General features: G+C 45.6%; 1 protein-coding gene across 11 annotated transcripts in view; it reads right to left on the reverse strand.

Annotated features, from left to right (window-relative positions):
* Nucleotides 1-1,645: 1,645 nt before the first annotated feature.
* LOC143923533 (uncharacterized) overlaps nucleotides 1,646-15,012 on the reverse strand; it is a 92,428-nt gene continuing 79,061 nt past the window's right edge. For all 11 annotated transcript variants that reach the window (XM_077447275.1, XM_077447282.1, XM_077447276.1 and 8 more), the window contains one exon: nucleotides 1,646-1,803. In XM_077447275.1, the coding sequence (XP_077303401.1) occupies nucleotides 1,661-1,803 (143 nt within the window). In that variant the 3' untranslated portion in view covers nucleotides 1,646-1,660. The remainder of the gene's footprint in view (nucleotides 1,804-15,012) is intronic.

Below are 15,012 nucleotides of genomic sequence, written 5' to 3' on the forward strand. Positions count from 1 at the left end.
GATGAGTGTTAATTCAGACTTTTCTCATATGGATGGTGACTGGAAGTTCTTGTGCCTGACACTGTGGGTGGAAGAAGATAACAACAGAAGCTTCTATCCATAACTCATGATTACATTTGGGCAGACAGACCCTTTAATAGTTAGGAAAAACAATCAATGTAATTGGTTGATATTAGGAATTGCTCTCTATCTGCTTTAGGATGCTGCTGTAAATAACTTTGAGGGCTTCCCATACCAATTTTATGTTAAAAGGGCCACTGTAAAGCTAGGTGTGATAGGAGTCACTTTGGGTGGGAGGTTTCTGGAACTCAGCTTACCTTGGAGAGCTCTGGAAACTCTTTGTCCAGCTTCCGGCACCCTCTTATGTGTAAATCACCCTGTGTCCATTAGGGTTTCAGGGTGCCTGAGATCCCCACTATGATCTGCACTATTTAGACACACTGTACAGCCACACTGGAATGTTGTATATATGTATATATTGTGTCTCATGCTGTTGTGGACTCTTTGCTATGATCGTTCGGGGTGTTTTGTATTCCAGTGTTCTAATGTGTCTGTCTGCCTTTGATATTATGGGATGTGTATGTAAATTGGCTGTGAGATTGGTGAGGGTGAATTCCTCCAACAGCTCTCCCTGCTTATAAGACTGTTTACTGATGAGAAATTTGAATACACCTGACCTGTGTCTTTTGTGATTGGACAGTTTACCCCGCCTTGAATCCAGGGGGGGGGGGGGGGTGGGGGGGTCTCTCAGTTATATATCTGTTGTAACATGTGCTTGAATAAAGCAGTTTGATATTGTTGCTCACACTACACTATGTTACAGTTGGTGACTTGGTGGGCTAAAGGGTCTTGGATAGTGCTGGTTCTGGACAGAGGAAGCATTTACGGCGGACATAGACCTGTTCAGGACAGGGGTTCATCACACTGGGTGTACAATTTGTTTTCTTTTTGTTCAGCTGAAGGACTGAATGAAATAAAAGATCAGATTCCCCCATCCACACAAGTGATGTGGATGGAGGAATCCTCCTCGCTTTGACATTGTATTGTGACAACGAGGACTTTCTGCTGTGAGAATACACTGATCACGATTGGTTGCAGACAGTGATCAATGAAAATTTTCCAACGTAGCTGTTCAACAGAAGTTGATCTAACAATCTCCTTCTGTCAGACAGGGAGGGACACACACTGATTGAAACTCCCTCCTGAAACAGCTGAACTTCAGTCTGTCTGTACCCACTACCCACCATAAAGTTAGTTAGAAATACAAAAATGGAGATTTTTGTACATTGTGCTTCAATGCAAGATATTAGTGCCCTCCATACTAATAATGGAGACACACCTGTGTTACCTGGGCTTAGTTAACCGGTATAAAAGCCAATGTTTGGCGAGGGAAAAGTAAACTGGGTGATTTCCCACACCCCCAAGTCCATAAATGTTCCCACGCCATGCAAAAAAAAAAATGCAGTGTGGTGTTTAGTTCCTGTGCCTTTGTTCATGCCAGATCATAATCCAGTTGGTAAAGCTGCAGAAAATGCAATGCACTGTGTTGGATAAAATACAGTCAGCAGCTCGTGCGCTGTCCCGAGTGCCAATTGATTTCAGCATGCCCATGGAAATGTGCCCAGAGTGCTCTGAATGTACCTAGAAGAGTTCTCCCCACTCAATTGTAGGGCTGGAGTGTAAACCAAAACTTACTGTTGGAAGATGCAAGGGAAGGAGCTTCTCCACATTGATTGCTGGGAGTCCTATGAGATATGCTGCTCGTGGTTTGGCTTTGTTCTGGGTTGACTTGTGGTTGTGGTTCTGCAGGGTACAGAATACAGGGATGTAAAGATTATATTGTAGTTTCAGAACATGAATAAAGAACACCACACCAGCTCTTTCTATTTAGCTGAGATAATCCTACATTTTAGAGTTATTTCCAGAACAAGGACATGGGCCAAAAGGGACATTATCAGAGGTGCCAAAGCCCCTTCTATTTCTCCAACCCAAATTAACATTAAGCCCGACTCTTCTCATATGACTGGTGGGTGGAAGTGCTTGTTTCTGACACTGTCGGTGGTAGGAGATACGTGAAATACATATTCTCCTGAACACTATAGAAAGTGAAGATCAATGTGTGCACAGCTTCTGGGTGTGATTTGTAGTGGTGGATTGTAGACCATGATTTACTTTTGGAAGATGCATGGGAAGGAGATACTTCGAATCGTTTGCAGGGAATTCTATAATTTATGTTGCTTGTAGTTTTTATGTATTCTGGATTTACTTGTCGTTGTGGTGCTGCAGGATACAAAAAAGAAACATGTCGAGATTAAACTGTAGTTTCTGAACATGTATAAACATCACATCAGCTCTCCCAATCAAGCTGAGATAATCCTACATTTTAGAGTTATTACCAGAACAAGAATATAGGGACATTTGTCCAAGGGGGTATTGTCAAAGGTTCCAAAGCTCCTCCCATGTCTCCAACCCTGGTGAGCGAAAGCCAGACGTTTCTCATATGGCTGGAGGATAGAAGTGCTTTTGCGTGACACTGTGGGGCTGATTTACTAAGAACAGTGCGTTGCACCGGTTCATACCTTATTTGGTGTGCTGGATAAATAATTGATTGTGCGTGTGAACTGGAGCACGCAGATGTGCAACACAATAATAATTATGTAAACAGCAACTGGTGGCAGGGTAACACCATCCCCTATTAAAAAATGTTTTTTTCTTAAAGTGGCGCTCCACCCTAAAGTGGAACTTCCGCTTATGGGATTCCTCCCCCCCCCCCCTCCGCCGGTGTCACAATTGCCACCTTTCGGGGGGAGGGGGGACAGGATACCTTTGTCTTTGACAGGTATCCTTTCCCACTTCCGGGAGTCCGGCCGCGTCCGTGATGAGGCCGTGACGTAACCCCGGGGCTCCCTCCTCCTCCTTCCCCTGCCACCGGGCTAATAGGAAAGAGGAGGCGGGCCTCGCACATGCGCAGTAGGTTTCCCGGTGTGAAACCGAAAGGCTACACTGCCGGGTTAACTTACCTGCAATGGGGGCGGCGTGCACCCGACAGCTGATGGAAACATCAGCTGGGGTGCCGACATGGAGGGATTACAGGAAAGGTAAGTGTCCATTTATTAAAAGCCAGCAGCTGCTGGCTTTTAATTTTTTTTCCCCAGAACATAGCTTTAATTTGCAAATAAGGATCATCTCTTCCTCAGAGAACTTAGCAGCAGTACAAGCAACTTTCTGTAGGGGCGTGATGTCATTCCTGTGTGCTGGCTTTCCAAAAACCACATATGCACATACCTGTGCGCACACAGCAGTTGCGCATCTCATATAAACGGCGGTCACGCATCTAGATGCATTTTTCGCATCTAGCTGCAGGAGCACAATTTTTATGGGAATTAATAGTAAAGCAGATACAGATTTCCAGGACTGGACTAACAAATTTTTATAGTGAAAGGCAACTGGTGCTTTCTAGGGATGAGCTTCGTGTTCGAGTCGAACGTACGTTCGACTCGAACATTGGCCGTTCGGCATTGCTGCCCGATGATTGGCCAAGCATGCACTGTGACCCCGCATGCTTGGCCAATCGCAGCGTCGGCAGCGAGGAGAGCCATGATTGGCCACAGGCATCCTGCCTGTGGCCAATCATAGCTCAGGCTGTGTAGTGCACGCCCCACACTATATAAGGCCGCCTTTGAGGCGGCCTCCTGTAGTGTGTTACTTAGCATCTGAAGCAGTGGGTGTTCTGTGTACCTTCAACACAGTACACACCAATCGTTTTTGGCTGATTTCCTATCTTGCTGCTGTGTAGTGGTTGTTGTCTATGCCCTGACCGCAGTATACACCACTATATTCACCTCACCTATATAGCTAGTGATCTAGCTTTAACCACTTAACCGCCCATTGCCGATTAACGGCTTCAGGGCGGTTGTTTAACTCAGAGAGGCCGTTAATTAACGGCCTCCCAGAATTCTGCTCTCGCGTGCCCCGAGGTGTGCGCACTCGAGAGCATCCGTGACCGCCGGGTCCACGGATCACGGTAAACGCCCGCTCATAGCGGCCGTTTACCACGTGATTGCTCCGTCAAATGACGGAGTGATCACTTGGAAACAAACCGGCGTCATGTTATGACGCCTGTTCCTCCCTCCCCTTTCTGTACCGATCGGTACAGCGGAGGGGAAAGAGATCGGTGTCAGCAGCGATGTGGGCTGCATCTGCAGTGCCCACATCGCTGCTCACCGAATTTAACCCCTCAATTCCCTGCCAATACTCTGCAATACCAGTGCATACTCTGCAGTACCCTGCCATTACTCTGCAGTACCCCGCCATTATTCTGCAGTACCCCGCCATTACTCTGCAGTGCAGTACCCTGCCATTACTCTGCAGTGCAGTACCCTGCCATTACTCTGCAGTACCCTGCCATTACTCTGCAGTACCCCGCCATTATTCTGCAGTACCCCGCCATTACTCTGCAGTGCAGTACCCTGCCATTACTCTGCAGTGCAGTACCCTGCCATTACTCTGCAGTACCCTGCCATTACTCTGCAGTACCCCCCATTACTCTGCAGTAACCCCCATTACTCTGAAGTACCCCCCAATACTCTGCAGTACCCGCCATTACTCTGCAGTACCCGCCATTACTCTGCAGTACCCCCAATACTCTGCAGTACCCTGCCATTACTCTGTAGTACCCCCCAATACTCTGCAGTACCCTGCTATTACTCTGTAGTACCCCGCCAATACCCCGCCAATACTCTGTAATACCCTGCCATAAATTGCCATACCCAGCCATACTCAGAGATACCCAGCCATACTCGGTGATACCCTGAAATACCCATCCATAGACGCCCCCCACCCCTCACCGCCCTCCGGTGCTTCTACCAACTCGCCAGTACGATCAAAGCCAGAATCTTTTTTTTATTTTTTATTTCAGGCTTCCCAGCCTAGAGGTGAGATGTGGGGTCATATTGACCCCCCAGATTTCACTGTAAAGAGGACCTGTCACCCCATATTCCTATTACAAGGGATGTTTACATTTCTTGTAATAGGAATAAAAGTGATCAAAAATATATTTTTGGGGAAAAAAATGTCAAACTAAAATAAATAAAGTAAAATGAACAATAAAAAAATAAAATAAAAATTAAAGCGCCCATGTCCCCATGTGCTCGCATGTGCCACACATGTGAGGTATCGCCGAGAATGTTAGAGCGAGAGCAATAATTCTAGTCCTAGACCTCCTCTGCAACTCAAAACATGTAACCAGTAAAAAAAAATTTAAAGCGTCGCCTATGGGGATTTTTTAAGTAGCGACGTTTGGCGCCATTCCACGGGCATGTGCAATTTTGAAGAGTGACATGTTTGATATCTATTTACTCAGCATAACTTCATCTTTCACTTTATGCAAACATTGGGCTAACAAGTGGTTAATAATAGAGCTTGCAGTCAGTAGTGTTAGGAGATAGTGCGTGCTGTCTGCGTGCTCTGTACCCAGTACATACCGCTATAATATAGGGCAGGCCCCTACTTTCAAACATCCAACTTACAAACATCTCCTACTTGCAAACGCAAGGAGACAGCAGCAAGTGAGATGAAAAAAGATGGACGACAAAACAAATTATACAGGGGTGATAACCCTTCCCTATGTTTTCCAAAAAGCTTAAAGATATTTTTTTTGACTGGAGCTACACTTTAAAAATGTACCGGTTGAAAATGACAAACAGATTCAACTTAACACAACAAACCTACACAGTCCCTGTCTTGTTTGCACCGCCTGTATACTGCTGTTCTGAGTATATAGGGCCTGGGGGCCACACGCATTTCCCTTTTTTAATATGGGTACGGGGTTCCCCTTAATATGCGTACAAGACCCAAATAGGCTGGTAATGGGCAGGGAGGGCTACCCATGCCACGTTTCTCAATGATTTTCAACCATATTGCAGGAACCAGATATAACATTAAAACCGCAAGCAGTTTTAAATGGTGTTATTTCCGTTTAATGTCATTTTGTGCAGGGACTGTTCTAAACACGGGAAACACGTGGCACTTCACAGGCATACTACAGACACCCCCCAGGCACCATATTTAAAGGAATATTTCACTTTTTTTTTTTCACTTTAATCGTCATTAAAATCAGTGCTCCCGCCAAAATGGCAGTTTTTAAAACTTTTTTTTGCAGTGACCCATGTCCCCTGAGGCAGGAGGCAGGTCCCCAAACCCTTTTTAGGACACTATCTTGCATATTAGCCGTTAAAATTAGCACTTTACAATTCGAACGTTCGAGTCCCATAGACTTCAATGGGGTTCTAACATTCGTACCGAACGCGGGGGTCGTTCGCAAGTTCTGGTGCGAACCGAACCGGGGGGTGTTCGGCTCATCCCTAGTGCTTTCTATTAAACAAGGTCTAAATGGGCCATTGCCATGCATCACAGTTGTACTTAGGAATGTGTCTTTGCAAAGTTCAACTAAATGAAATCCTCTTATTTTTGCTGGGGGATAGAGTGCAGAGGGATTAGAAGTCTGGTCAGTTCCTGGTGCCTATCCATGGCAGCATACCCCGTGATAGAGCTCCTCCCTCAGGACTAGTGAATAGCATAAATTAAAGTCATAGTCCCTCCCCCAACATTCTCTGTAATATAGAATACCAAGGGTGAGAGCGTATGCTGCCATAGATAGGAACCAGGAAAGGAAAATTACCGTAAGTATGATACAATTTTCCATTTTCCTGGTGCCTCCATAGCAGCAAACCTGTGATAAATAACTAGCTGACACAGGAGGGATCATGCTTAATAAGTGTTTAATCAGAAAAGGACATTGCTGCCTGAATTGCCCTCCTTCCGAACTCAACAGTTCTGAGAGCTCCTGGATCAATATGGTAGTGTCTAAGAAAAGTATGGCAAGAAGACCAGGTGGCAGCCCTGGAAACCGTCTCCAATGAAAAATTAGCCCTTGCTGCCCAGGAAGCTGAGACTGCCCTTGTAGAATGAGCATTCACTCGGGATGGAGGCTCCATATTCTTCACTCTGTAGGCCTTCTAGATCAGCTTTACAACCCAAGATGCCAGAGTTCTAATGGAAGCATCTCTACCCCTGTATTTACCGAATGGTACAATGAATAGTCTCTCTGAGTCTCTGAAGGGTCCGGTGGCTTCTAGGTAAGCTCTGAGCACTCTGGAGATATCTAGCTCATGAGAACACTCTGAAGCTGCATTTGTAAAAACTGGAAGTGCCCAGTGTTCCAACAGGTGATTTGGAGTAGCGACCTTAGGTGTGAACCCCCGAAGGGGACGAAGTTCCACTGTCTGGGAAGAAGGAGATATGGTTATCACCTATCCCTAAAGAGTGGAGTTCCAAAACTCTTCTGCCAGATGTAATGGCTAGCAGGAAAGCTGTTTTTAGTGTTAGGTTCCATATTGCTACTTGTTCTACTGGAGCAAAGGTATGGTCAGAGAGAACTTCAAGGACTAGGGACAAATCCCACTTAGGAAATGATCATCTGACAGGAGGGTGAATCTTTTTTTTTAATTGAAATCTTTTTTTTAATTTTATTTGTATTCAAGTTAAAAGATACAACCAATAAAGAAAAGTATACAATAATTTCCCATACATACATATATCCCTGCCCTCCCCCACCCATACCCCCCTTACCCCATCGAACCTCTACACCCCCAATTCCCCCACCCGGTAATGTTAAGTGCACACCTATATCAACATCCTATCAAAAATATAAATAATTGAACAGTCTTCTCTTTCATTTATCCCTCCCACCTCCCCACCCCTTGTTCACTCTCTCCTTCATCCAAAAACCTTACATCCCTTTCACTCTTGCTCACCTCTCACACCACTTTCCCCATATTCTTACAAACTTCCCATGATTACCTCTTTTCCTATATATGTATTCCTCTTTCTTTATCGTATCTTTAACTATTTCCATCCATTCCTTTACTGTGGGTGCTTCTTTCCTCTGCCATTTGTACGCGATTAGCTTTCTCCCTTGAAAAAGGCATCTAATTACAGCTATATGGATATCCCCCAGGACATCCTCCCTTTCTATCAATCCCATTATATGGGATATCCATATAGCTGTAATTAGATGCCTTATTCATAGGAGAAAGCTAATCGCGTACAAATGGCCCCCAGGACATCCTCCCTTTCTATCAATCCCATTATACAAATTTTAGCTTCTACTTCTAATGATAGCCCAAACACTTGGTTTATTTTTCCTATAACTCCTTTCCAATATCTGTATAATCTTGGGCATCGCCAAATCATATGTATTAAATCCCCTCTCCGGTCTCCACATCTTGGACATTCTGCATCTTGCCTTCTCCCAAACCTAAACAACTTGAGGGGAGTGTAATATACCCTGTGTATTAAATACAATTGAGATATAATATGTGATGGAGATAATGAAACTTTCGCTCCCAGCGCCATAACCCTCTCCCACTGTTCAACCGATAATGGGCCCACATCTCTCTCCCACTTTACTCTTTTTATATTCTCTATCTCCCCCTCTTGTTCTATTCTCTTTAAGTACCCATAAATATCTGAGATAACTCCTTTCGATGTATTACTATTTATAATTTTCCTGAGTACAGGCATCTTACTCCACTCCAAAATCCTTCCAATAAATTGTACCTCCAACGCATGTTTAATTTGTATATAATTAAAGAAGGTGTGGGCAGGTAACCCATATTTATCCCTTAACTCCTGAAATGTTTTCATCCTCCCTTCCCTGTACAGTTGTGTTAAGAAGTGGATGCCCCTCCGATCCCATTCTGCTAATCTCCCCATTTTTTTGATTTCCACTAAATTTTTATTTTCCCATATTGGGGAAAATTCCATATATCCACTATATCCCAGCATTACTTTTACCCCCTCCCAGCATTTTACCACCAGTTGAACTGTAGGGCATCTGGTTCTAAATAAGTCAGCCTCCACTGCCTCCACAACTGTATTATGCGGGGTATCATTCACTAGGAGACGACCTTCCTTCTCCTCTGCTACCGTTAGATTACCTACTTTCATATACTGTAGTTGGGCAGCCAAAAAATAATATCTCATATTGGGTAATGCCAACCCTCCCAGTTCCCTTGGTCTTTGCAATGCTTGTAAGCTAATTCTTGCCACTCCATTCTTCCATATTACTTCTCTGAACATACTCTCCATTTTCTTAAACCAATGTTTTGGAATCCAAACTGGTGAATTTTGCATTACATATAATATTTGAGGCATCCACACCATCTTGATTAAATTGCACCTAGCAGCTACCGACAAGGGGAGGTTTTTCCATACTCTAATTTTCCGCTTCAGTTTTGTCATTAGTGGGACTAGATTCCCTGCTATAAACTGCCTCGGATCTGGTGTCACATTCACTCCCAAATATTTAATTTGCTTAACTATTTTAATTTGGGATACCTGTCCTGGCAAAGAGATATTTAAGGGATCCACTGGAAGGAGAACAGATTTTTCCCAATTAATTTCAAGCCCGGAGAAATATCCAAATTCTTTTATTAATGTCATTGCCGCTACCAATGAGGGCCCCGTGTCCCCCAAAAACAGCAGCACACCGTCCGCATACATAGCTACCTTTTCCTCTTCATTCCCCCTTTTGAAACCCTGGATCTCCTGTGCCTCTCTCAAGGCTATGGCGACAATGGGCACCCCTGCCTTGTCCCCCTCTCCAAATGGAACCCCTCTGAGCATTCCCCATTAATCCTCACTTTCGCCCTTGGTCCTGTATACAACACTCTTATCCATTGCATGAACCTCGGCCCAAACTGAAATTCCGCTAGTACTTTCCTCAAATAATGCCATTCCAAGCTGTCAAATGCTTTAGTCGCATCTAGAGACATAACTGCTCTATTCCCTTCATTTACTGAAGGAATCTGCATATTTAAATAGGTGCGCCTCACTTTCATACTTGTGGACCCCCCTGGGATAAACCCAGTTTGGTCCTGATGTACTAATTTAGTAATTATTTTTTTTACTCTTGTTGCTAGTGCTTTTGCCAGAATCTTCACGTCTGAACACAATAACGATATAGGCCTATATGATGCGGTCTCCAACTGATTTTTCCCTTCTTTTGCCAACACCACCACTATAGCCTCCGTCATCGATAGCGGCAACTGCCCCTCTTCAAAGGCTCCATTGAACACCTGCAGGAGAGCAGGTAATATGTCCCCAAATTTTTTATAAATCTCTATCGGCAGTCCATCCGGACCTGGGGCTTTCTGGTTTATCATTTGTGCTGTTACTTTTTGCAACTCCTCCAGGGTCAATGGAGCCTCCAAACCTACCCTGTCTTCCTCCGATAATCTAGGTAATGTTATTTTCCAAAAAAATTCCTGCATCTCCCCTTCTACATTGGGATTAGAGACTTTATATAGTTCCTCGTAATATCTTTTAAGCTCTTCCACTATCTCAGAGGTTGACTTCCTTATACCACCCTCCTTGTCCAAAATCGCCGGTATTATAGGGGAGGAACTATTTGATTTAGCAATTAATGATAAAACCCTCCCCACTTGTTCCCCTTCTCCAAAGAAGGTCTGCCTCTGAAACCACCTTTTCTTCTCCTCTTTCTCCCATATAAGTCTTTTATATTCTACCTGATTCTCCTCCCACTCCCTATAGCTCTCTTCTGAAGGGACCCTTAGATACCTTTCTTCTGCCCTCCTTACCTTCTCCTTTGCTACTATTTCCTTGGCTGTCGCCTTTTTCTTAATCTGAGATATCTTTTTTTATTAATTCCCCCCTAAGGAAGGCTTTCAAGGTGTCCCACATTATTCCCAAGGACGTGGATCCTGCGTTTATACTCAAAAATTCTTTCAAATTAGCTTTTACCTCCTCCATATTATCCATTAATTCTAACCAAAAGGGATTTATTTTCCATTCCCTTCTACTGCATCCTCTCCCTATTATCATTGAGAGCGTCACAGGTGAATGGTCTGAAATTCCCCTTGGTTCGTACTCCACCTTCTCCACCATCCCCAGAGCTTCTTCATTACATAGCACCATATCGATCCTGGACAAGGTGGAGTGCGTCCTGGAGTGACAAGAATACTGCTTCCTTAAGGGATTCCACCTCCTCCATATGTCCACAAAACCTGTTTCTTCACAAAATTGGAATAACAACCCGTTTGGTCCCTCCCTACTGCCTGCCTTCTGTGGGAACCTATCTATTCTTTGGTCCATTATCATATTAACCACTTCCCGACCGCTGCACGACGATGTACGTCGACAGCATGGCACGGGCAGGCATATGGGCGTACATGTACGTCCCTGCCTTCCCGCGGGTCGGGGGCCCGATCGGGCCCCCGCCCGGTGCCCGCGGCGGTCGGGATTCGTGCGGGAGCGATCCCGGACGAGGGGACGGCCATTCATTCATGGCCACCCCCTCGCGATCGCTCCCGACGAATGAAATGCCAGCGTGACATCACTTCCTCTCCTGTAATGTAAACACAGGAGAGGAAATGATGTAATCTCTCCTCGTGTCGGTCTTTTTCGGTCCGGCACGGAGGAGAGAGGATCGGTAAGTTGCACCTAACACTACACTAACAGTAGAACACTCCAGGCACACTTTTCACCCCCCTGATCACCCCCCAATCACCCCCCAATCACCCCTACCCCCCCCAGTCACAGTGACACCAAGTGCATTTTTTTTTTTTTGCATTGGTGTCATTTGTGACTGTAATAACTGTTAGGGCAGTTAGGGTTAGCCCCCTTTAGCTCTAGGGTGCCCCCCTAACCCCCCCAATAAAGGTTTAACCCCGTGATCACCCCCCGTCGCCAGTGTCACTAATAAGCGATTTTTTTCTGATCGCTGTATTAGTGTCACAGGTGACGCTAGTTAGGCAGGTAAGTATTTGGGTTCGCCGCAGCTTTTTATAGCGTCAGGGACCCCCATATACTACCGCATAGCCCCCTGATTGCCCCCCAGTTAACCCTTTCACCAGTGATCACCATATGACTGTTACAGGTGACGCTGGTTGGTTAGTTATTTTTTTTTTTGTTTCAGGGCACCCGCCATTTATTACCTAATAAAGGTTTAACCCCCTGATCACCCGGCGGGTGATATAAGTTTGAGGGTCAGATAAGGCCTGCGTCGCCCCAGCGTCAGGTTAGTGCCAGTACCGCTAACACCCACGCGCAAAGCATACACCTCCCTTAGTAATATAGTATCTGATCAGATCTATATTAGCGTTGCCTACATTTTAGGTTTCCCAAAACGCATTGTTAGCGGGATCAGCCCAGATACCTGCTAGCACCTGCGTTTAGCCCCTCCGCCAAGCCCAGCCCAGCCCACCCAAGTGCAGTATCGATCGATCACTGTCACTTACAAAACACAACACACATAACTGCAGCGTTCGCAGAGTCAGGCCTGATCCCTGCGATCGCTAACAGTTTTTTTGGTAGCGTTTTGAAACAGTCGCTGACAGGCTAGGTGCTTTTTTACCTGTGAGTCTCACTAGTGTACCCCTAAATTTAGAGCCCAAAATGGCAAAGCGAAGGTACACTAGTGAACAGGCCTACACGTTTCTGAGCATGACAGATAGTGAAGAGGACGTCACTCATCTGTCAGATTCAGGCTCAGAATACGATCCTGTAGAGGACAGCGGCTCCATGACAGATAGCTCTGACGACGGAGATGAGGCCGCTGCTAAGAACAGGTGTGCCCAATCCCGTATGTATTCTGCTGTTGAGGTGCAGGAACCGCAGGTCACTCGTATGGAGCAGAGACGTACTAGAGCCGCTCAACCTTCTGGTGAACTGGCAAGCACCAGCGGCCTAGTACACCCTGGACCTACATCCAGCACTGCAGTAACACGTGGTGACGTGGCGAGTCCCATAAGTGCAGTTCAAGCTGGCGAGGTGGCAAGCACAAGTAGTGTCCCGCTGCCACCAAGACAAAGACAAAGACAGGCCCGTCGTACCCATAGTGCCCTTCCTGCAGAATTCGCCAATCCTATTTGGGTGCCCACCACTTCTGCAGAACCCGTACTTCCCCCATTCACTGGCCAACCTGGCATTAACGTGGAAACAGTTGATTTTACGACACTTGACTTTTACTCACTGTTTTTCACCGAAGATCTCTTTAGATCTATTGTGGACCAAATCAATTTGTACGCTGCTCAACACATCGCCACTATTCCCCAGTCCGCCGTTGCCAGACAATGGAAACCAGTTACGGTTTCCGAATTTAAAATCTTTCTGGGCCTCTCCCTCAACATGGGCATAACCAAAAAGAGTGAGTTGCGGTCATATTGGTCCATTGACCCAATTCACCATATGCGCGTGTTCTCTGCTTCCATGTCCAGGGCACGATACAAGATGATTTTGCGGTTCATGCACTTCAGCGACAATGAACTCTGTCGTCCTCGTGGGGACCCTGAGTACGATCGGCTCTACAAAATTCGGCCCCTCATAAACCACTTCAACCAACGTTTTGCAGCCTTGTTTACTCCCGATCAAGTTGTCTGCGTTGATGAGTCCCTGATTAAGTTTTCTGGTCGCTTGTCATTCAAACAATACGTCCCCAACAAGCGTTCCAGATACGGGGTCAAGATGTATAAGCTCTGTGACAGGGCCACAGGCTATACACGTAGTTTCATGGTTTATGAGGGTAGAGATAGTCACGTAGAGCCGGAGAACTGCCCTGACTACATAGGAAGCGCTGGCAAGATAGTGTGGGACATGGTGTCACCCTTATTCGGAAAGGGGTACCACTTGTACGTGGACAATTATTACACAAGCGTGCCACTGTTTAGTCACTTGTTTGATCAGCAGATTGGAGCATGTGGCACCGTGCGACCTAATCGCCGGGGCTTTCCCCAGCGGCTTGTAGAGTCCCGTCTTAGGCTGGGGGAGAGAGCCTGCTTGCGCAGTAATAATTTGCTCGCTATGAAGTGGAGGGATAATAAGAATGTTTTCGTTCTTACCTCCCTTCATGCAGACACGACGGTCCAAATTCCTACGGCGACTGGTATTGTGGAGAAACCCCTCTGTGTCCACAAATATAACCTTAACATGGGAGGGGTGGACCTCAATGACCAGTTGTTGGCGCCGTATCTAGTTGCCCGTAAGTCCAGACGCTGGTACAAAAAAGTGTCTGTTTATTTATTCCAATTGGCTATACTGAATGCTTATGTACTACACAAAGCTTCAGGACGGACTGGATCCTTCCTCAAATTCCAGGAGGATATCGTCAGAGCCCTTCTGTATCCAGGCGGTGCTCCACCTCACCTTCCCCTACCAGATGCAGTAAGCCGGCTGCATGAGAGGCATTATTCTTATGTCCTCCCGAGTACCCCTACCCAACGAGCCCCCCAAAGAAAATGTCGTGTCTGCAGAAAGCGCGGATTTAGGCGTGACACCCGTTCTTATTGTCCCCGCTGTCCTGACCAGCCTGGTCTTTGTCAGGGTGAGTGTTTTGAACGCTACCATGAACTAGTTGAGTATTAGCGTAGGGTACAGCATTGCACAGGCAAGGCACACGTTCACAGGGTCTCCCAAGATGCCATCGCATTTTGAGAGACCCAAACCGCTGGAAACGTTACAACAGAAAAAGTGTTAAAAAAAAAAAAAAAAGTAAAAAAAAAAAAAAAAACAAAAAAAATATAAAATAAAAAAACCAAAAATAGTTGTCGTTTTATTGTTCTCTCTCTCTCTATTCTCTCTCTATTGTTCTGCTCCTTTGTACTGTATTCTATTCTGCAATGTTTTATTGTTAACCATTTTTTGTTTTCAGGTACGCCATTCAGCTGTAGCGTGGATTTATTTATCTTGACAGCAACAGCGTTTGCTCCCACGATACGTAAAGCCACGACTCCAGCGCTGTCGGAGGTGATTTCACCACCACAGTTAAAAAAGAGCATATATGCCGAAGCATGGGGGCATACGGGGTGGAGGAGCGATCTGCTCCTACCTTTTGCGGGAGGATGCCCCCATGCTTCGGCATATATATATTTTAGGCACAGATTGTGTTAAATGTGTTATTTTTTGCGATTTTTTTTGTATTTGCTTTGCAGGTAT

Source organism: Lithobates pipiens, unplaced genomic scaffold, assembly GCF_037356315.1.
Source record: "Lithobates pipiens isolate NorthernLeopardFrog02 unplaced genomic scaffold, aLitPip1_a1.2 Scaffold_22, whole genome shotgun sequence".
Classification (NCBI taxonomy): Eukaryota; Metazoa; Chordata; class Amphibia; order Anura; family Ranidae; genus Lithobates; species Lithobates pipiens.